At 39.8% G+C, this 24,009-nt stretch overlaps 1 protein-coding gene across 2 annotated transcripts in view; it reads right to left on the bottom strand.

Moving 5' to 3' along the window:
- Positions 1-19,335, bottom strand: part of LOC122781618 (phosphofurin acidic cluster sorting protein 2-like) — a 40,289-nt gene extending 20,954 nt beyond the window's left edge. For both annotated transcript variants that reach the window (XM_044045418.1, XM_044045419.1), the window contains exons 1-2: positions 18,941-19,335; positions 2,596-2,683 (exon numbers count right to left, since the gene is read on the bottom strand). In XM_044045418.1, coding sequence (XP_043901353.1) covers positions 2,596-2,683; positions 18,941-19,320 — 468 coding nt within the window. In that variant the 5' untranslated portion in view covers positions 19,321-19,335. The remainder of the gene's footprint in view (positions 1-2,595; positions 2,684-18,940) is intronic.
- Positions 19,336-24,009: the final 4,674 nt, after the last annotated feature.

Below are 24,009 nucleotides of genomic sequence, written 5' to 3'. Positions count from 1 at the left end.
GCACAAGATACTCGAGGAGGTTCACTTACTTACATGTGTGAGAAATGTCAGTTTGGTACTGTCATTTTAAAATTAAAATGCTGTATTTTCCCCACAATGAACTACTTACACTTGACAACTAGGTGGAAAGACGATGAAGGTGGCATACTAAAGAAAACCACAGAAAAGCAAATATCCAAAGGCTTTTAAGATGATCACAACTGACACCATACAAATTTTCTATTTTCTATTCCAATCAAATTTAAATCTCATCAATGTATCGCCAGATTTTAAGATCAGGTAGTGTTGCATCTGATATCCCAATTTAAAACCCAACTACCTTTTTCCAATGACATTGGTAAACGAATAATAAGGATTTGGTGTGTTATTCACAGGGAAAATGCGCAGTGCCGAGTTCTAGCCTACCTCACAAAAGGACAGCAATGTTTTAAAACAGAATCTATGTCACTGACGATCATTTAAAATGCATGGAATTCAACTCATGCATTAGAAATGCATGAAACAAAGCTCCAAAGAGCTAAAGAGAACATGGGGAGAGAAGATATAAAGCTTTGCTGACACTTTCAAAACATTCAGTTGTAATAAGCAGTTTTCGATACGGCCTATTGCCTCATTTTGCTCCAGAAAGTGAGACTGACAGTACATTGAAGGTGGCGACATAACTAGTTTGAAAAATTAGGTCAAACTCTCGCACAGTCTGAACTAGAGGTCCACAAAGGGGCCTTGCATGTTCACTTTTCTCAAGCTCAGTTGCTGGTACAATGAATCAAGGCACAAAAGCCAAGCACTTTCAAACTGCCTGACATGCATTAACAATACAGGCCATTGGCATGGAAAGCTTGTAGTGAATGTCCTTTGCCCCCTCCTTTCTCCTACCCTCTCTCAAGCTTCTACAAGCTTCTCCACTGTCTTTCTGGGGCCACATGGGGACTGTTACAGCCACTCTACCACTCTCCACAAGCATGAGGGAAAACAACTTAACACTTCCTCTCAACGCAACTTAAAAAAAACATGGTAAGTTCTCCCAAATTACTCATTCATTTTACAGCATAGACAGGAGGTGATTCGGGGTCTGAACAAGAGTGCAATGTGTGATTGTGTTAAAGAGACTTTCACTGACGTCTGCTTACCCAATTATGTACACTCACACACACACACATACATAAAACTGGATTTTATCTGCATTTACTGATAATGGAAATGTGTTAGTGGTATTCCACTGAAATATAGCTGGTACTGATCCAGCTGATCTTATACTATACATACATACATACATACATACATATATATATATATATATATATATATATATATATATATATATATATATACATACATATATACATACATATATATATATATATATATATACATACATATATATATATATATATACATACATATATATATATATATATATATATATACATATATATATATATATATATATATATATATATATATATATATATATATATATATACACTATATACAACCCAAGGCAACAGCATGCAGAAAAGACATGTGCAGAATGTATAAACATGTAGTGCACTCGCAGTAGCAAGTAGTGTGTGAGGAGGCCGATGCTGCTTGAGGTGATGCAGCGTTAAGAGACCGAGGACAATATCCCAGTGAACACAGAGCCTCCTGCAGACTCAAGTGCAATCTCATCATCCCTACTGCTGCGGTTTCGGGAGACCATTCAAATGGTTCACCACAACAGGGATTGTGTGCATGTAGGCCACTTAACCTGCTGAGACCCAGAGACAGCCACTGTATACAGAAGAGGGAATCAATGATAGGATGAAAGCTTTGTAAATTACCGTCAGAAAACAAAACCCTCTCATTCCTCTGTCATCTTTGTCTCTCTATCCCCTCAGCGTCTTCGTTCTCCCCAAACAAACCTGCTGGAAATTGCGTCGAACGCTCTAGTTCCAGAGCTGTGGTTGAACAGAGCTTTGCTCGGCTGTCCTCCAGGTGGAGATTTCATGCTCTGGAGACAACTTAGCTCATGGATAAAGCCACACTTCGGTTGCTTTCTCCTTTAGGATGATGGCAACAATGTTGCACAGCTTTCCATAAGCTGCCAGCCAATAGCAGGCTACTCTAAGCATTGAAATCTAGGCCAATTTTATTACCTTTTATCCTCTAATACTAACAGGAGCTTTATTTAACACAACAGCAGAAGGCAAAAAAAAAGGTACTTATACATATGTTTACCTTAAAAGAAATGTAACATTCAAAGTCCTCATTCTGAATCAACTGTACCATAAACAGGAGGCCATTGACTTTCTGGGTTTTATTTAGCCGAATGCTGGGTTTGTTATTAATTAAATCATTTGAAAGTAAATCTTTAGAATGTCAGTGTTACTGGTGGTGAAAACAATGCACTGGCAGCTCAGAATATTTTTTTTTCACCTAGCAGGATTAGTATTATGTGTTCTCATCAGATTTGTGATTATGTTAATAATAATATCATATCGACATACAAGGACAAACGTGAACCACTGTCTCGAAAACCATAACATGCAATTATCAAATATTTGGCAATTGAGCTTCTTATTCTCATAACACATGGGAAATGAGTCCACCCACCTGTATTTTGACAGCTATAGAGAGGGAGTTCAGCTCTTTATCCAGTTCTTTGAGAACAACCAACTTCTTCAGTGTGAGGGTACAGAGCCTGTGGAGAAGACAGGGGAAGACAAGAACAAGAGAATGGGGAGAGAAAAGAAAAAAAGATTAGTGGCATGACTGTGAGAGACCATCTCCATTGCAAGCTGTCAAAGCAACACTCAGTGCTTCACACATATTATTTTTTTTTCTTGTGATATGAAGAGACAGCGACTGCTACTCATCAATAACTGCAGACAAGACGAGCAAACGACCAGGAGAGAGGGTACTCAAATCATTGACCACCTGTGAATGGATGACGCACCAAAGGGCTACTAAATTGTACTGTCAAATGCTGTACTTTATGAAAGCTGACATAGAAAAAGGTATTTGACAATCCCCAATGTGATAAAATGTCCTCAGTCAGCCTTGTTTGAACATGCGGCTATATACTGAATCAAATAGTTAAGCTGTATGTTCATTTTTGCTATCTGCTTGTTAAATAATAAAACAAGAAAGAAACATTTTATTTAGACATCTTAAAAAGATAAATGCATATTTTTGTTAGGCCTTTTAATACTATAGAGCTGTTATTGAGATCCAAAATAGAAGGATTACAGCTGGGTATTGCTTGGGGTTTTGTCCAACACAGCTACTGAAATCAGTCAAACGGTGTTTCGCGGCATCACGTTCCGTTAATCATATACAAACACATTATATACTAGTTTTTGGTATGAACCGGTAGACCTAATGTAACAAAACAAAACTGTTTTAAACAACAGTTTTACCCTAAAGAGACACAAGGTCCATAACTCTTCCACAGGTCTCCACCTACCGACCATTAATCTTCACCAACACTCACCGTCTGTCTTTCTGTACACTAAGACATTCCACCAACAGCCAAAACCTCTTATTCCACATTTGCTAAATTAGCTTCCGACACATTTTCCAACAGTCATGTAGCATTAAAGCACGATCACCCTGAGACAAACTGTTGTTTGATTTGTCTGTCAACTGTGTCTACCAAGTAAAGCAGGTGACTGGCAGTCATTTTCCTTGGTAGACACTTCGCAACACCAACTTCATTCAGGCACTCCCTACTAGGCAAGTATGATTCATTAAGCTGAATCACAAAGAAAACTTCAGTGTAAGAGAAATCAACAATAAGGGAGGTAGATTACAAATTAATGTATTGGAGTGTGAATGTCTGTCTTTGAAATGCTGTATGCATATGTTCATAAAACACATGCATACATATACAGTCATGTTTTATGTACCATATTAAAACTCTTTGCACTCAACAAATGTGTAAGGCTGAATGATTGTGTCAAGCTTAACTTTGAAAAATTAAGAAATGGAGAATGAACATATCACCAAACTGCTAACAAGCTCGAGTGTGACATCCCAAATGGTCAGCTAGTATATTCTCAAACCAAATATAATATATCTGCCAGCACAGTTCCAACAGGATGTGCTTTAATAATCAGTCAAGAAGCAGTGCAGATGTTCACTGGAAAAAGGCAAAGAGAGAAATAGCAGGTGGGATTGTAAAACATTTCTCTAAATGTCTCGACTGTGTGTAAAGCAATATCAATTCCACACACGCAGAAGTGAGAAGGACAAGGAAGGAAGCCAGCCAGCGGTCATCTAATTCCATGATGGGTTATTTTAATTTAAAAGGGGGAATTTGAGTGTAAATGGCCAAACCACTTGGCTGCACAATTACCTAAGTTACCTTGTATTAGAATGGGAAATGCACATCTTTTTGAAGGTGGAATAATTCAATGTTAAACCATGTAGGTAACGCATGGCTCCAGCTCGCCATATGGTGAGGGTGAGTCACCAGTCAGGTGCAGATTTTAGTCAGGAGGAGAGAAAGAGAAATAAATGCTTTAACAACATCTCTCGCCCCCTTTCTCGCCAGAATGGTATTCACAACTCACATGTAATTAAAAAGGCTGCAGATGCTGAAGGGGTCACCTGGGGAAACCGGGATTATTTATTATTAGACAGAGGCGTTATTGCCACTCCTGCCTGACACCTGCAACCCGTGGCAATCTGCTCTGACCTGGTACCACTCTGTCCTTGTGCACTGACCCAGTGCCAGCTCACTTTGCCACCCAGTGACTACAGAATCAGGCCAGGTGTCATTCAAAAGCACTAAACCCTCGTGCTAAAATAGCTGGCAGAGGCTCACACTTGGTCAGGGATAATTTGGCTAGTTTCAGCAAGGATTGAAAATATAGGGGTGTACACTGGCACACACTCAACATTGAAACGGGGGTTCAGAGAAGCCCCTTCAAAAATACATTAATCTTTCTTTATGGTGTGTCATTGCCACATTCCCAGAGAAAGCCTGGGGTTGCATCACAGCACACATTACTGTGCACACAGGATGAAAACACTACAGCGTTATCAATCCACAAAGAAGGCTGTGTGGGTGGAGAATCTATTGAGCTGTCTCCAGTTCAATATTTCTGCGAACAGGCGGTGGAAAGCAAAGATAAGTGATATGCTCTGTCTGTTTCCCAGTTGATAGGAGCCCATGGGGGAAATCCCTCTTACAGCTTCAATACGTGTGCTGGTTAAGCCAATTCATCGCCTGCCAAGCTCTTCTGATTGGGTCATCATTGTCATAGACTTTATTGATTCCTCACATGAGGCCAGTGTTTTCTGCTAGTTTTGATCACACTCTGGACATGTCAATAAGGATAGAGAAACTATTTGAAACAGTAGACCCCAAGTCCCATAGAGATAAATGGGTCGCAAATAAATCAGAAAAAGGCATTGCATTATATTAACTAATAAATCGATTACTACAACTTTACCAGTTATTGTCACTTAACAAAATGAATTGGGCAACTGTTCCAATTCTAGTGCTGAATAGTGTCCATAAACAAAAAACAGTTTTTTAACTGCCTTATATTCCACACAAGCTCAGATTTAACCTGATTGATTTAAAATTGTGTAGTCAACAGGACAACTCAACTCTACACCAATGGGCAGTCATAAGCATACCTCTAATTATTGTTGATGTGTATTTTTTTTTATATACATGATATGGTTTAAGAATGACATTAAACTTGCAAAGCAACTGCCAATTGTGTCATATGTCACAGTGAGTAGTAATTGACTGCTCTGCAGGACTGTGCCCAGTAGGTGCCTGGATACCCTGCCGCTAATAGCTTTAGCCTATATGGCATCAATCACAGCAGCACAAGTAGTGCTGCTCCATCTAAGCCCATTAGTGCAGCCAAGTCACTCGCTGTGCCATCACTAACTGTTGACCTTTTCAGGCTATAAAGTAAAGAGAAGGCATTGGATTACAAGGCCATTTCCTTCTTTAAGATTGCACATATACACAAACACACAGAGCTTTCTGTGACAGGGAAATATTATCAAGGAAAAACTAAATCTATGGAGGATTTCGGTTTGAGGAAAAATATTAATACACCCACTTCACTTGGTCAGTTTCTTAGCCATAAATATTGTAAAGATATCAGCAAAGCAATGAAAAACCTATTTTCTTTTTTACTATCACTGCTTTATTAGAGGCTAGCCTGTGCTCTACAAAGTAAACAAAGCTCTGACAACAAAATGATGATAAAATAACCAGGACAGAAAAGAGGATTGCACCTCACTGCTACATCAGTTCAGTCGGTCAGTAATGCATGCTGGTTTACAACTAAACCCAATCATCATTGGTAAATGTTATGACACAGAAAAGGAAGTGGGAGCTCTGTGGGTACGCTTGAATCCTTTCACTTTATCTATCTGTGCTAGAGAAACAAAACAACTTGTCAGGCAGTATACTCAAACAGCAGCAGCCAAATATTTGTTTTCAGATAAGAAACCTGTGATTGTGGCTTGTATAGCATGGTGTATTATCTTATCTTGGCCGCTTCATCCATTTTCTCCACGGAAATAACAAAGCGGCAGAGCAAACATTTGAAGCTTGCAAATTTCCAGTCGTATACAAGTTTAACACCCCATCAATTCGGTAAAATAGGCTTTAACTCATCTGAATCACTATTGACAATAAGGAGACTAAATAGAATGCAGCACATCAGTGTTTTACAACAGACAGGAGACTGACCATAATACTGCCATGACTCAGCCTATTCCCAGTGCAGGATGAATATCTTAGATCACCTAAAGCAATGCTGGAACATCAGAGGAAAGCCCACTGAGGGATTAAAGATGAACACTAAGAAAGAAGTCCATAGAGGGGCCTCATGCAGTTTCTTCTGGAGTCAGGTCTCAAAGAGACCTTCTGGCACAGCAGCAACCTTTAGTTTCTTGCTACTTTGAGTTTGGCTCTTTGGTAAATTGATACGTTTGTCTGAACACTGCTTGTTTGACAGCAGACAATTTACGTTGTCATCAAATGGTATTTTTAAAAACTTTAAAACCCCATTTCATAATACGTGAGTGCATGCATCTGAAGAAATAATAATTAATGTTGAAGGGGAGAGCACTGATGCCAGTGAGTCGACTGTGTTGACTCCATCTTGTTTTTGGAAAGTCTCAACAAGGCTAGAGCACAAACAAGTTATTGTATGTATTGTATGAAGGAACTAATTAAGAACTATAAATGCAAACACAGTGATATGATTAAATAGGGATGAGAATCAGCATCGCACCGATAATGGACAAAATCACTGGATTGGATATCGGACAGATAAAAATGTAAAATCCGATATATGGCATGCTTCACTATGCACAGACTGTAAAAATGTCAATAAATAGCAGCAAAAGATTTTATTCTGTCTTTGAAATGACATAATAATGATCAGTAGATACTCGAGTTTATGATATCAGTATCGGACACAAAAAAGTGGTATCGTCTAATCCCTATGATTAAACTCGCACAACTACAATTATGTTGATAATGACACACTGAAATTTGAAAATACTGCAAAAAAGCCACACCATTCATTACATGAATATTCACAACATAAGTGAACTGGCGCAAACACGCAATACAAATCCCATCTACATTGGAATCTGCCAAAGTCAATAGTTAAAGATGTCCTTGTGAGTAAGAGTACAGGGCCACTATCTCTGTGCTATTTCTGGACCACTCTAATGACACTAGTATGTCAGATAGCTGTGTGATGGAAACATTATTATGTTTAAGTGCCTACAAAGAGGCAGGAGCTTCAGCACTCATCCAATGAGCAATAGTTTCATGATCGCCTTAAGTCCATTGTTGAGATGAAGTCTGCTTACACAAAGCGAGTCACAGTTGTATATTTATACATCTGTTACCAATACTGAAATTCACATTCGCCTCAGGTGGGAAAATCTAAACACTGAAAGAACTGCCACCGTTTGTGTAATTTCTCTGCTAGGATCATAATTTATCATGCAAACATGGACGTGGGTTTGGACAAACTACACGAGCATGCATGGAATTAACAGGGAGGCCAACACACCCTCTGAAATGAACAGTAAAGCGGCCTCTGCAAAACCACTTTTTTTTTATTCTTTTCCCCTGGTCAGCACTCTAGTTGATGTTTTGCCAGGTCTGTGACCTCGGCTCACTGCACAGCAATTGTCAGTGGCACAAAGCAGAGGGAAGTGAATGATGGAGGATGAGCAATGTAACAGAGAGCTGAATGAAAAAGACTATGTTTGCTGTGCGCTGCCGGGCTTCCGTGCAAGTGGGTAAAAAGGACTTCAAGTTATGCTCGCTTTTTAATGTACTATCTCTACTATTCACTGCTTTAGAGGTGAATGAGGCCACATGCCACTTTTATCAAAACATGCTTGAACACATTGTGTTTGTGAAATTCTTGTATGGTACTGGCTTGTATGTGCGAGACTGACAAAAGCCCATTTCTCTGCAGCCAAGGCTCTTGCTAAGGAAAGCCCTAGTACTTAGTTCTTTCATAAGGCCATTATTTGTTCATGTCTGTTTGCATAATCTAGCCCAAAGAAAGGGCTCATCGAAAAGCTACATCTTCTGAATATTTCATTCACCTAAAGGAAAGGCAGGAGTAGGTCTATTTGTGGTAAGTGCAAGCTTGTGGAGCTAGTATGAGCAACACATAGATGTTTCCATCCATCGTCTACCGCTTTATCCTCCACATGCGTGTCGCAGGGGGTGCTGTGCCAATCTCAGGTGACATAGGGCGATAGGCGGAGTACACCCTGGACAGTTTGCCAGTCCTTCCCAGACAAACAACCATTCACTCTCACATTCACACCAATGGTCACATTAGAGTGTTCAATTTACCTATTCCCCATATTGCATGTTTTGGACAGTCGGAGTAAACTAGAGAACCCAGAGAAAACCCACGCACACACATTAATGCAATTTTAAGCCGTTAGTCAAAAGGTTGTTGGGCAAATTTATCAAAGAGTTTTACAAAGACTTAAAGAGCTTCCGTATAATATCTGAAACACGTTAACGTTAACAACAACAGGAGCGAGTGGCAGACTGGAATTTTATCAGTGCGTTTTGACAATTTTTAAAAAAAATATATAATCTGTAATATGAGTGATAAGAACTAATCCATGATACTGACTGTATCGCTAATATTAAGTTCAGACAGTAAGATGTTCCATAAAAGCTTAGCCTAGACGAAGGCTTAATGCATAAGCTATTTTAGCACAACAAATATCTGGGTATGTGTGGCAGATGGCCATATGCTAGTTGAGCTTTAATTCCCTGAGTGAAATCTTCTCAAAGCCATCATGAAAAGGAAGAAAAAGATGCGATTCAAAGAGGATGCACAAAGAGAGCAAGGGCCAGCTAATAAGCCGGAAACCTCTGAGTTTTATGGCAACATGGATAAAAAAAACAACCTTCTTCTGATGAGATTGTGGTGACCTTTGTAGCATGTTACTGATGTGCAAAAGCAGGTTTATAAAACCACAATCAGAGCTTGAGGGGAGGATGAATTTGTGTCTCTTAACACACCACAGAGAAATTACAAAATATCCCGTAAGCCTCTATAGATGAAACAACATTTCACATCAGGCATCGGTTCTCATAATGCAAAACAACAGATGGTTTGCATTCATTAATCAGGACAATACAAAATATTTTGTAATGAGATAGCAGCTTAAGCTTGGAAAAAAGTCATGCAATTGAAACAGAGCCCTTAAAAATGTTCAGTATTAAATCTTTGAGCAACAAACACTGGACCCATGCGATTTGAAAGGAGGCCTTAAATATGCATGTTATGTTTGTGGAGAGTGTCACAAACCATCTTAAACTTCTAGCTTAACATTTTTGCATGTGCTTCCACTCCTCACTGGCCAAACACGAGCTAAATTCACAACTTCAATGTCAATCTTCTTGAGCAAAACAAGCAAAGATATGACACAATACAATTCATTTCTATGGGATCTATTGTGTTTGCTGGTGAAGAAAGAAATCCTAGGTGAACTGGTGTGAGGGGTAAAGGCACTAAGCTACAAAAGATGATTTTTTAAAGGCCATGAACAAAGGTCAAATTTAACTGACTATTTATGAAGGTATGGCAAAACCATTCCACTTGGTCATGTTGTTTTAAATGCAGCCACACAACATCATTTTAGCTATTTTTCTAAAATATATATTTTTTTAATCCCTCATTTAACACACGGTTTGTAGTCATTCCTGACGCCGGGCCAACTGGTGTAGATACTAGAACGGCTATGAAGCTACAGTATTTGGTGTAACAGGGAGGAAGAACAGGTGTCATCATTCAGGTATGAAACTGCCTTGAAGGCTTTGTTATGAAAAGAAAAAAGATCAGGGAGGAGATAAACTGGTTGTTTCCAAGAATGCGAGAGTAGTGCATGTAAAAGCTGAACTCTTGTCGGTCATAACACTCTAAAATATGGTCTGTGTTTACCCTGTGGTCCTGAGGTTCTACAGAGCTGTGGACAATCTGACTTTTTAAAGGTCTTGTTTAAACGAAGAAACAACTGCGAGAAGAGTAAAAAGAGTAGAGTGATCTTATCCGCTTGAAAAAGAGTTCCTCCTGATCCAAACTTTAAAATGACACAATAACGTGTGCAATAATACCGGCCAGCCCACTATGGGAAATTCTATCACTACGACAGCTCAAACAACTGGTGACAGGATTTGTGAGTCAGCAATCATAATGCACTATTTTCATAGTTCAGCATTGTCTCTCCCTTTTAAACAAATGGTTCCAGATGCATAGACCCCCACAGAAGTTTCTCAACTCTTCAGCCTGTTAGATACCAATTAAACATCCAGTAACTCTGAACAAGGCTGTCGACCTTTGTTTCCATTTTTGCAGTGCTCAACAGCTCTTTTGTTCAGCTCAACCACAAACTGATGAGGTCAGCAGGCACATGTTTGTAGTGGCAACGGAAGACAAGATCAGATCAGGCATGACATGTTTACAGCAAATTTCTTAGTAAAAAAGACACCTTGACCAGATCAACTATAATACACGACGAAAGATAAATCTCTGCAGCGTACAGAAAACAATTTTATATATTTAAACCTGTGGTTTTGCTGCAACCAGTGAGTTAAAAATGAGTGTACAGTGACCAGTGCAGCAGATACTAGCAAATCCTTTGAGTGTCACAAACTCCAGCAAGGTTTTGACTGAGCTTTAAAATCCTATTAAGGTAGATGGTCTGCCATGCGGGAACATTCCTTTGCTTGGAGACTACAGTAGGATCAAAAGCTCAAGAGCAGAAGCCTTGTTTAAAACAATCTCTCCATCTGGCCTGCTGACCAGAAAACCTTAAAAACCTTAAAAGAAGACATCAAATATGGTAACACAACACCTACTTTGCTACAACAGGTTGGCTAATAATCACACCTTTTAATGAACTATAATGAAGAACTGAGCAGAATTATGGTGATGTGTGCCATTCATGGGAGCAAATAAAATGATATAACCTTCACCACAGCCCAGTATTTATGGCATGACAGGACAGTGACGTGTGTAGCAAGAGGGGGAAGCGCTACCAACTGAGCTGTCCAGCACCCCATAGTGCAGGATAATTGAAAAATGATTCATCATGAAAAGCCCAGATGAATAATCTGGATTGTGCAAGGATTAAAACACGGGCAAGTATGGTGAGGAAAGCCTGCCAGTAATTTGCATTGACCCATGAGAGTTGTAACACATCTGAGCTTTTAAGCTACTGTTAAAATTTCAGCACTTTGAGTATGCAAGGATCCGCTGGGGTTTGCACTGTGTAAATTTCATGACAGTTGCTTGTACACAAGGCTCTCTACAGAGGTTTTTTGTGTCACATTAATTTGTCTGTGCTGCCACTCCACTGCAAGAAGACCTACTCTACTGCAAGTGCTTAAAGGTAAAAGTGAAATGCCACTATGTACTGTGAAGCCAATGCACAACCGTCAACATGCGCAATTATGAGTCTATTGAATACCCTTAACATTTCCATAAAATCCATTGTTAATAGTACACCTGGTGCATTTGAATATACTGACATTGGACTATGAAAGCACAATTGTGGATAGTCATTATTTCTTCTTCACCGAGTCCATTTCCCTTTAGTTACTGCAGACATGGACGGCAAAAACCCACTGACTTTTCGCACAGAGGACAAGAAGAATCGCACATTGGTAGTGTGGAGTAATTGAACAAAAGCACATGGGTAGCAGGGGGGCTCCAGACAGTTCAGTCTCCTTAATCTGTGATTAGACAGAAGTGCTATTCAAGAGTCGACACTAGGAGCTATGTCCTCAACTCAGCAGCAAAGTCAAACGTGCACATTCTCTTATTCAACAAGACATTCCCCATTTCATCACCATCACTTGTTGACAAGACAACGCTCGTATGTAGCACAGGGTCTCTGACTGCCGTTATGACAATGCTTCATGTTTTCAAATGGTCCGTCATGTGCTCTCATTCATCCACACCACTGTGTTTTGTGTCTGAAATAATGGCCTGTGTTTTGTTGCTGCTGGCACTTACACCTCAGGAAATGCCTGAATGGGAGAGGTGGGAAATAAGCAGAGCAAGGACAAGAGGGAAAATGAGTTGAGAAACATTGTCCCAAATGTGCTTATTTTGACAGGAGCCTCCCTGTGTCAGTGGACAGTTTCCTCGCCTCACTTGTTGGCTCAGGAAGTTGGATCTCGTCGCTCGCTGAGACCCCAGTATCCACCCACACAAGAATCTGGCTGTTCTCCCATTCTGAGGTCCAAGCAGGGGAAAACAAACCTTTCTTCCCTTTGTGGGGAATTCAACATGAGCTATGGCTGTTCAGTGTGACGATCTGGGCCAGTTCAGCATAACTTCTCAACAGGGTGAGCAAGCCAGGCCTCCAATCCTGCACACCCAACAAATCCACCCTTCAAGCACCAGGTTGTTGGTCAATAACAGAATACAGAAGGGACACAGCAAAGTGTCCTGGCATTGACTGCACCAGCAGCTCTCTAGTTACCAGGAATGTGAAATGTTTCCCAAGGAAATTCCTCCTCCTGCAGGAAGGCAGAGAAGGAAACCAAGAGAATTTTAACACATTTCAGCCAGTGGGAGTGAGCATGAAAAAGAGGGGTGCGAACGTGCTGATTGGCCTACTGTTGGAAAAGTGTGTGAACAGCATGGGGAAGCAACATCACTAGTTAACAAGAATTGCAGAATTGTATTGAATGCCACAGTCTAAGCAATCCTACACATATCTGGCAAGCTCTTATAGTTGATCAACAAATAAATAAATAGGGAATAAGTTCATTGTGTCGAACATCAAATTAAAAAAATGCTGTATCTCAGAATGTAAAGGCAACTTATCCCCGACTCCATCCAACAAAATTTATTGGGTCCTCCTTTGGCCAGTGCTCCATCGCTCCACTACGTTTACCTCAATATCTAACCCGGCTGACAACAGTAAAAACTCCCCCTTACAGAGATAAAACAAAATTTGGTTTCATGAACCCAAAACACATGGTTTGTGTCTCTATGTTGTTCCCAATCAAGAAGAAATACACCGAGCAGCTGTTTTACTTTGCCATGACAGCAACACTGTCACTGCTACACCTGCACATACTCAGTTGTTTGTCATGCTGCTGTTTGCTATACAAAGACGAATGTGACACAGACAGACACAGTGTGCTGTGTCACAAAAAAACTGAAGAGCACTGGCGATGGTTGATTGGGGCCTTGTTTATGATTCCAAAAGGACGCAGAAGATTAAGCAGGCCGCGTCTGTGGGCAGCATCAGATTACAGGCTCTTCTTTTACCGTTATAAAATCAGATTACAGCAGCTCCCGTGCTGGGAGAAGCAATATCCAAGCCTTGAGATCGAGGGGTTATCAAGGAAGTGAATGGGTAAGTAAGTCCCTATTATGTGACAGGCTGGCGTCCTTTGTTTGTATCCTGATTGAGTGGTTTTATCTTTAAGGTTTAAAAATGAACATAAAGCAAATCAGACATGAAATCTCAGTGATTACAATAGAGATTGAACAATAAAAAATAAAAGTTCAGTATATAAACAGTCCCTGCAGGGTTTCTTTTGGGGATTGTTGTGGCCTGAAATAACTAGTTACATGAAATCCTTGCTAGAAAAAATGTGACACACACTGGGATGTTTTCAGGCAATGAAATAGGGGGAGCAAGTAAAAGTTCAAGCACGCTGTTTGTCATGGAAACTAACACAAACGCAAAATCTCACTGTAATTTATACCACACCAGCAACACCAGAAACCATGCACATATAATCTAACCTCACCTTGACTTTTTAAAACCTTATCAATAAATCTGAATTGTACAGTCTTTGTCATGTTGATAAATCTACTCTGTTGTGCAAGTTACAGCTATTTTCCAGTTGGTTTTTTCCTTTCAATAAATGGATTTTGTTTGTGTTCCATCACAGTTATGCCTACAGTACCAAACAATTTACCTTTGCCATAAAGAGCATCATTAAGCTCCTTAGTGGTCTTGATCATATCTACGTCATATCTAGGTCTCACAAAAAAGTGAGTTGGGTGATGCACATGTCTAGGATTCGGGGGAATGTTATGATTGGTGAAACATATAAGGAAATTACAATGATTGGTCACATTTGTAGAACACTTTGCTGTGCAGAGACAAAATTGGGGCAAAGGAAATAAACATCTAAGCAGATCAAGTACAACCAATTACTATTGAGATAAAGCTCTGCTGCTCACGGGAGAATAAGGTCATGTTGAGATTCACATGAATCAAACAGCTAGAAAGAAGGATGAACTGCTCACCTGAGATAAATGTCAGAGGAAATGAGGAATATGTTATTTTCTAGCTTGTGGGCCTACCATTAACCTTCACCTCTTTTCAGCTTAAGGAATAAAGCTTTTCAGAATAAAATACCATGGTATTAAAATGTAAAGCGAAAAATATGGTTGGTTCACTGACCATATGAGACTGTGCAAAATGCCAAATTGGTAACAGATGTCGATCGAGACAACTTCCCTGCCATTCTATTAACATTGAGGCTTAGCAAGCACTTATGACTAACTTCTTTGGTTACTCCCACCATGTTAGCAATGAGAGGTTATAACATTTAACCCCAAGTTGTAAAAGATCTTTGAACTTAGTAAAAAAAGTCAGCTCCTTCATACTGCTGCACATTCTTTAGTGTTACTAGATAAGCACAGCACCATTCTGAAATGTGCATGAGTATCACTACTGAAAATAATACAAGCAATGTCACTAAACTCTTTGTAAATAATGCACAGTCATTAACGGTCAGTCACTGTTATCCTTCGCTGTGAAGCCATGTTTCTGCTCTAGAAGCATGTTAATCTAATGTCTGCCATGATAAGAGGGAAACAATACCAACTTTACCTAAATGCATGTGTGGTGAAGCATAAGTTTTCACAAATCAAGCAAAACTTCTTTTCACAGTGCAGCATATGGGGCCAAACTATACCACCATCTGAATGATTTCCAAGTCATTAAACATAGATACTACTGGCATAGTCTTTTAATACAAAATAAACACCCCAATTAATGTTTATTGTAGTATGTGCATCCAACACGCCCTGTACAAGAGACTGCTGTTGTGGAAATCAAATGAATTATTCATATTTTCCATTTTCCACCGAATAGAACGGTACAGTGCCCTTTGTATTTTTTGCATTTACATAGGAAAAGTACCAAAATAACCAGTCCCAACCGTTCCATTCTTTGGCACCACAGTAAAATAGTCCAGTATGGTCTAGCTAAATCAGTATGACGTTGCACTACATGGCTATTGAGCACAGCCCACACCCCGTCTACCAAGTACAGGTACTGTCCTCAGTTGAAACGCAAGCCTGACCCAGGGCTTTACCATTTCCAAACAGTACTGTACAACCAACTAGTTGTTGAGGGCAAAAGGGAGGAATGGTAGCAGTGCTCCCAATTCCCCTGCCATAGGTTTTGTGTTACTTTAAAATTAGGGGGGGGGGGCTCAGCTTAAAAGAAATAAACTCCAATACCATTTACATATAGTATTGAAAACATTTGAAGGTGGCAGACCGGCAGGCCTAGCAGTGCTGTAATAAAAACAATGCTCATCCAAATTTTCCAACAACTGTTAAGGACTGAGCTGCCAAAACATTTGTCTTGCAAGTTGAAACCTGACAAATACAGCATCACACACAGTGTGACTGTATTTGTTTTCTGTCCAAGTAACAGAAAACAATCAAAAAGTTCTACTTTTTAAAGAAGCCCTTTATTTGGACAATACTATAAGGTGTGACCATAACAAATCTGTCAGGTTCTGGAATGCAGGTGTGCAAAAATTGACAACATATTTTCTATTGTGGATATTCCCCCCAAGCTATCGCAATCAAGATGGCAACAATGTTTTGAACAATCATGTTTAAGAATATATATTTTTGGAACTATTAACACACATCTCTCTCTCTCTCTGTTATTTAGATTATAATAATAACAAAAACATCAACACCTACAAGGCCCATGGCCTCATTTGTAATCATGTATTCACATTTGCTTCAGCCTAGTGGAAAAGACTGCAGACAAATTGGTCCACCCCCTGAAAGAATGCCAAGGCAGAATCCCCAAAACCAGACTTTGGGTTGGGCTCCATGTGAGACCTTTCACACCAGACTGGGATTAGTGGTGTAAAAACAAATTAAGCAGAAACGAACGAGTAATATCAAATCAGGAAAAAAACAGGACCTTTCTAGCTTTGACAAACAGTATCACACATTAGTGACAAATAGAACTTCTCCTCAATTACATATAAGATCTAACAACATACCCCACCAGCAAATACTGCCAAGCAGCTATTACAATCTTATTCTGAACAATGACTGGTAGGCATTTACTCTATACTTCATTAATAATCCATCTCATCCTCACCCTTATTCATCTTTGATACAGCACCACGTATGTTATCCACGACAGAGAGAAAGCAGACAGTGTATAAACAGCAGCGGAGTGAGAAATCAATGTGCCATGTGTGTTACACTCTATAAATGCACTGACATGTCCCCAGCTTTTTTCTGCTAGCCAGTGGCCTTAAAACTTAATGGATATAGCACTAAGAAACACTCAAAGCCATATGTTACAACACTTCGCCGATAGTTACTTGAGCAGTACATCAGTTTTATCCATTTATGACGAGAACACCTTGAAAACCACGGGTGTTTCATCACAGCTGAACATGAACAACCTTATCTTGTACTGTGACAAATGTATCAAATTCTCCTTTCAAGACTTACAATAAAAAATAATGGAATGATATTTTCTAAAAAAGTGGTCACCATAACAGGGAAGTGAAGCAGTCTAATTCTAGTAAGCTTCAAACCAGCTGAGCTCCATCAACACCCAAACACAAATTAAATCACCATCACTGTAAATTATGTATGTTTTCCTCATACTATGATCCCATTTACATGCTTATGCAGCAGGCAAACACACACACAGGCATGCACATTGACCCTGCAAGGGAAGAGAGGAAACCCTCCCCTTGCAAGCCCACTTTTCAGCCAATGAGTGGAACAGATCTAGGTCAATGCTGATTAATGTGCCCACGGATCCCAAGAGGTTTCTGGTCAGGTGGCAGCAGTGCCTGTTCACCGACAATGAATACTAATGCACAGTTTTGAACATCTCAGCTGTGCTCAATATTGAATAGTGTCATTGGAATAACATCACGGATATAGCAAATGAGGCTGCATTCAGACTGCAGGCAAACCTGATTTTTCTTTCTCAAATCAGATCTATTCAGGCAGACTGTCTGCATTGTTAATTCCAAATGGTCAACACGGATGTATATCCATCAGGTGCAAAAAAATGGAGGTGTATCATCACACTCTAGGTGGAGGAGTCTGCTGTAATCACTGTTAGTTTAAACTGTAGTCTTTGATGTTGTTATTGTTGTGTTAGGAATGTTGCGAAAGACAATTAGAAATCTAATTTAGCAGGCAGATTGGGACGCATGAGTAAAATGTGATTCGAATCGCATGAGTAGAAATGTGATTCGAATCGCATTTCAAGCCAACATCAGATTACATGTGTTATCAAGTAGCCAAAACTATTTTGTCTGAGCAGGTGTACAGACACACAAGTGACAAAACAGCTTCACCCCTCCTAATGTGGGTTGTTATGTCAACACTGAGCAGTTGTTGTGGTGTTGGGACCAGTTAGCCAACATTTGAGACCACTGAAACATATACAGCGACAATAGATGCGGACTTGGCAAGCCAGCAGCTGAAATGCCCGTCAGCTCAGACAACAGACAGCTCATGACACACAAGTGCTGCTCAAGGATGACAAGGATGTATGCGACTAGAAGAACGGCATCCATGTCAGCGTATTTATAGATAGTTTCGTTGATATTGTGAGACATGCATTCCGTACATCAGTTCAAACACAGGTCATAAGGAACACGAGAAAATATGACATCGGTTTAATACAACGTACGAACAAAGCAGGAAACTCGCTGTTAAGGCTAGTTGGCTGAACTTTAGGAGCTAAATATAACGGTGGAAATACAATTGTATACACCAAGTGGTAACAATAACACACTGGAAGACCACGTCGAAATTGTTGCTCCAAGTGTGACAGTAAAGCGTTGCATTATATCCGATTGCATCATTACCTGGCAAAATAAGAAACGTGCAAAACACTTTCGCACGAAACATGAGGAAAACACCAGCGCTAATTGCTATGTAGCATTAGCCACCTAGCTATTTAGCTTGCTAGTTAGCCAATCCAACAATGTTTTGAATATGTGTTGCGGCTCGTTTCTTTCGCTCAACGTTACAGTTGCCGAGGGCGTTGTTTGTTCAAGGTTGCAATAATATTTTATTAAAACATGTGCTGATTTGTATACAATGCGTTTTTGTGGTATTGTTCGCTAACACGACAATGTTAACGTTACCTCGGAACGCAGCTTGGGGATGATCGGTCTATCTCCCAGGTCGCGAAGAGGTTCATGGGTACAGGCATGGTGCCGGAGCCCGAGCCCAGGACCACAGCCCCGGCTATCGCTCCGCTAGGCAGGGTTGTTGGTGCTGCTGCTCCACCACCGCCGCCGCCGCCGCCACCGCTGCTCGGGTTCAGGAAAGCGGCCCGGACGCCTCCTCTCTCTACAGCCGCCGCCATCATCACCTCCACTGCCTGGGGAGCAGCTCTGGCTAAGTGTCGGACGAAAGCGGGAGCCGCTAAACTGTGCGCTGCCTGCTCCTGCTCTTGCTCCTCCAGACTCCCAGCGCTTCTACGCTGCCTGGAGATGCTGATAGGCGAGGCTGGGCGGAGCATGTCACCGCTGATAGAGAAGCAGCACGTTCTCTCTGCTTCTAGTGTTGGTATATCTGTACAAACACCCGCGCTTAAAACAAACCAATGTTATTGAAACAGCAACAGTGTGGTTTAAATAGCAATTATGATACAAGGTGATGTTATAACAAATAACCAGCGTGCTTCAGCTGCACTCTTTCAATGTCTTGATCCCGTGACCTGTTTATGAAAATATAACTGGCATGAAAGCATTTATTAGAATAATTATTAGAGTGTCTTGGGGCTTTGAGACAACTTCTAAGTGAATACTTTGACACACACTTATTTCTCTTCTTAGCCCTGTAGAATACTTTATGTCTCACATTTCACTTAAATGTACACGATGAGAAACTGTAAGAGGCAACTTTTTCAATAAAATAAAAGTAACTGAATTAATTTTATCGGTATCATCAGATATTGGCTTTAAAATGTATTATCAGATATTGGCAAACACGCCAAGATCCACCAATATGACTAAAATAGTAGGCTGAAAAAGCTGTTATCTCCTTGACTTCTATGCCAGCGACCTGGCATAAAAAATAACAGTTTTATTACAGCTATTATTTTTTGATGCTTATTTATTTTGCATGATAACGATATTTTATATCTGTTACAGCATATGTATGAAAATATTATGTTAATTTCACTACAGAAGAGACTAAATGACCCCTGTAGTTGGGGAAAAGGAAAGACACTCCCAAAATATCAGTGGATGAGGTATTGGCAAAAAGTCCACTATTTTGTTTCCCTATTTTACAGTTATAAACTTGTCATTTTACTGTTGTGCCTTAGACATCAGCTTATCTTCATCATAAGTCAGTGCCCCACAGATGCTGTGGCTGCTCACATGCATCTACATCTGCTTATGAATCAATTTGACTTTACCAGTTAGTCATTAGAGTCTCTCATGCTCAATAAAGCTCTGCATTTTGGAGCTGCCACATCAGGCGCAGAAACCCTGTGAAGAGAAGTTTGTGAAAACAGTTGCTTGTCTGAGCCATTTCTCCACATTGTGGTTGGTTTTCCTGATAGAGTAGTAGAAGTGCCAATGAAGTCTTTACAGAAGACCGCACTGCACTGGTACTGCCAGTCCACTTAGCCAGATATGCATTAAACCACTTAGTGAAGCATTTAATTAGACTGACTCAGGTTCACCTCAGTTGAAGGCTGGACTTACTGGTAACATAACCTTCCTAGATCACCATCCTCACAGTCTTCCTGAACTTGAAGTACATCCTTGCCCATGTGGATTTGTTCCAACACTCAACTTGCTTGTACATCACTCACAGTTTTTATTGTGATGTCAGCTATGAACTACTGTAGAGCCAGCTGAATGATATCTAGTACTTCTTCTGAAGGAGTTCATGTTGGACTGACCTGTAGGCCTTACAGTATTATGAACGCCAACTTTAACTTAAAAGTGACCAAACTGTGTGTGTGACAACCTACTTAAATAAACCAAAACAATGAATAAATACAAACATTTTTTGTTAGATGTTAATGTACTATGGGACAATTAATCTTTTTTTTTTAACAAGCCATTATTTCTGACAGCATTACCTTTGCTTTGTTGACTTTATACATTGTTTAGACTTTTAATATAGAAATAAACCACAGCTCATGTAGACACACAATGGAGAAGTAATTCATTAAAGAGCTTTCTTGTGAAAATCAGCTCAGCACTTTCTGTTATGATCTCCTGGGACATACAGTACTGTTGCCACTGCAACATTGAAACTTCAATTATATACAACAACTTCCACACAATGGCAACATTCCCTGAGCTTGTTAAAATGAATGAAAAACATAACAAAATAAATAAGCAAACTTCAAACAACTTCATTAATATAGATTTTAGAGCCAGTGGTGATCTGGGCCCTAACTCCATTCTCCAGGATGAAAACACTCTCCTCCACAGAACCAGGAACATCACAGAGAACCTCCAGAATTTGAGAATGGAGAGGATGGAATGGCCTGCTGTGAGTCCAGACCTCAACCCAATTGAACACTTGTGGGATCAGCTTGGGCTTACTGTGTGTGCTAGAGTGACCAAAACAACCACACTGGTTGACCTTCAACAGCTCCTGTTTGAGGAATGGGACGCCATTCCACCACAAAATGTGACCAGCACAAGGAGGTGCCAAGCTGTTGTGGCTGCATATGGATCTTCCACATGCTACTACTGAGGTCCAAGTGTAAACATGGTCAATATGTTTTTTTTGTTTTTTTTTTAACTTAATACTCTTTGGGGTTTATAAGCACGATCCTTACAAGTTATACCTTGTTGTAAAGGTGACTAATCAGGCTTTCCAACGATATATAATACACCAGTTGGTATTATTAAGGGGGAGAAATAATTGACTGAAATAACATTTTATGTCTATCTATCTATCTATCTATGTGTGTGTGTGTGCATATATATAGGGAGAGAGAGATACATTACACAATTCATTTTGGTTGCTTCATTTTGAAATGCCTCTATATTATTTGATTAACTGGTATGTTAAGATGTGAAGTGCACTGCCACCTAGTGTTTGGAAAGAGTGCTACACCAAGAGGAGGTATGTTGATTTGTAATTCATCCAATAGATGGCAGGCTCTCTCTGCATTTTCGTTGGGCACATAAAAAGATCTATTCCCTTTTTTCCCCTCTTTTTCCCCCTCTTTCCCCCCCTCTTGTCGGCTCACTTTTCCCTCCTGACTGCATCCTACTGTGAGTGTGAGTGGGTGCATACATGTAAGTGACACCACTGATGTTTCCACAGTAATATACTTTTTAAACCAGCCATTCATGTTTATTGAATTTTGGAGAAGGTAATAAAATATAAAGGCATCAGTGGCAGGACTCTTCTCACATAATCAGAGAGAAATAAGAACTGACAATGTGTCTCAGACGCATTATTGTTCATTGCCTCTATATGTTAAATTAGCATAGAGACAATGAACAATAATAGCATCTGTTAGGTAACTGCGTCTTTTTCTTTTACAGGCTGCAACCACATATTTTCATCATGCCAGACTGACGAAGAGAAACTGTTGTTTCCAAGCAGATTTTTATTTTTAGGTGCGTGCTATTGTTTTAGGCTTGGGATATTGTTTGTATGCCACCTCCTCACCCATCAAAGTCACCGAGACACTGACTAAGCCTTTGATTAAAAGCTTAAAAAAGAAACAGTTTTCTAAATCATTACACAAGGATTAAAATATTTCCATCCACGTTCTTCTAAAAAAACTGTGATGTTAAATGAAACATAGCAAAATGCAATGAATGAGATCACTGGAGAAACGCACATGACTGTACCTCTTTCTCCAAGAATGATCAAAGTTACTGTTTTAATTTTTCCTCCGAAACACACACCACTCCAGTCAATTTACCAAATATGATACGTGTTATTACTACAATAGTCATTTTACTTGAGGGCCTTAATGTTGTGGACCATTTTAAACATTAATGAGATGTGTGTGGGAACACTTGAGCTGCATGCAAGAAATGATGTGCAGCCATATGCCGATCCCTGAGGATCTGAGCAGCATCGCTCTGCACAAGAACGAGCATTTGTCTGGGTGTTGGTGCCTCTCGAGGCAAAGTCAACATCTGCATTCTTTGTGATGATAAAGATCTAAACTGCACACAATTAGAGAGACAAATGAAGATGTGGTCATTCTTAAATATTTATATTTCTGAAATATAGTTTAAATTAAATAAAATGTATTGGTATTGGTCCCTTAGCTTTCCATTTTATGTGAGCGCAAAAGATGAAAACAGTGATGCCTTTGTCTTCGTAATGTCTGTCCGTGTCGATGGTGTACTTCACAAACAAATGATGGAGCGATAGCCCAAGCTGCGGTGAAAGAAAGGGTTAACTTTCTGCTCTATCAACGCCAACCCATTTAATATGAGTTTAAATGGGGGTCTCATTCATCAGGGAAAGTGTGCAGTGTTACTGCAGTGTTTCTCATTTCACACACATATTATAGCTGCATGGCTCCAGTCGCAGCATAGAGTGATTGGTCTCTGGTGAGCAGTCAAACACAATTTAAAGGTCCTGTCTGTTTGTAATCTGCTGGAAAGATTGCCACATGCCCAGATACAGTACAGCAGATCAATCCAAGGCACATCTCCTTCTCGCTCATAAGTTTCCTCTGTACACATCTCATTGTAGAATTCACCCCTCTACAGATAAGCTGCTGAACTAATTAAGGTTTTGCAAGCCTAGCAAATTAAAGATATTACGTCTCATGGATTATGTCCTTAGTAACGGCACAATCGATGCCCAATTTCCTGCAATTTGATTCATTTCAGGTAGTGTCATTATTCCCATTCACTGGAGTAGATACTGATTAATTACTGATAATATAAATGAGAGGAACGTAATGTGAACTTGAAACCATTTAACATGTCTGTGATCACACACCGAAGATCTCTGACAACCTTTAAAAGGAAAGAGCAAAGTTATACCTGCTGCATGTGAAATTCAACCCCATATTTAAAAAGCTATTTCCATTAGAATAACTCAAATATACTGTTGGAATTTATTGTAATCTTTAAAAGCACTGCATTTTTAAATGTTTTTAATTTCAGATGGCACACATCATTTTCTGTAAACATATTTGTTTAGTCTTTTTGTGCAGTAAACACACACACTGTTAAATTGATCATTGCTTTATGAT

The sequence above is a fragment of the Solea senegalensis genome, linkage group LG15 (genome assembly GCF_019176455.1).
Source record: "Solea senegalensis isolate Sse05_10M linkage group LG15, IFAPA_SoseM_1, whole genome shotgun sequence".
NCBI lineage: Eukaryota > Metazoa > Chordata > Actinopteri > Pleuronectiformes > Soleidae > Solea > Solea senegalensis.
The sequence above is the reverse complement of the archived record's forward strand: the minus strand, read 5'-3'. Positions and strand labels throughout refer to the sequence as shown.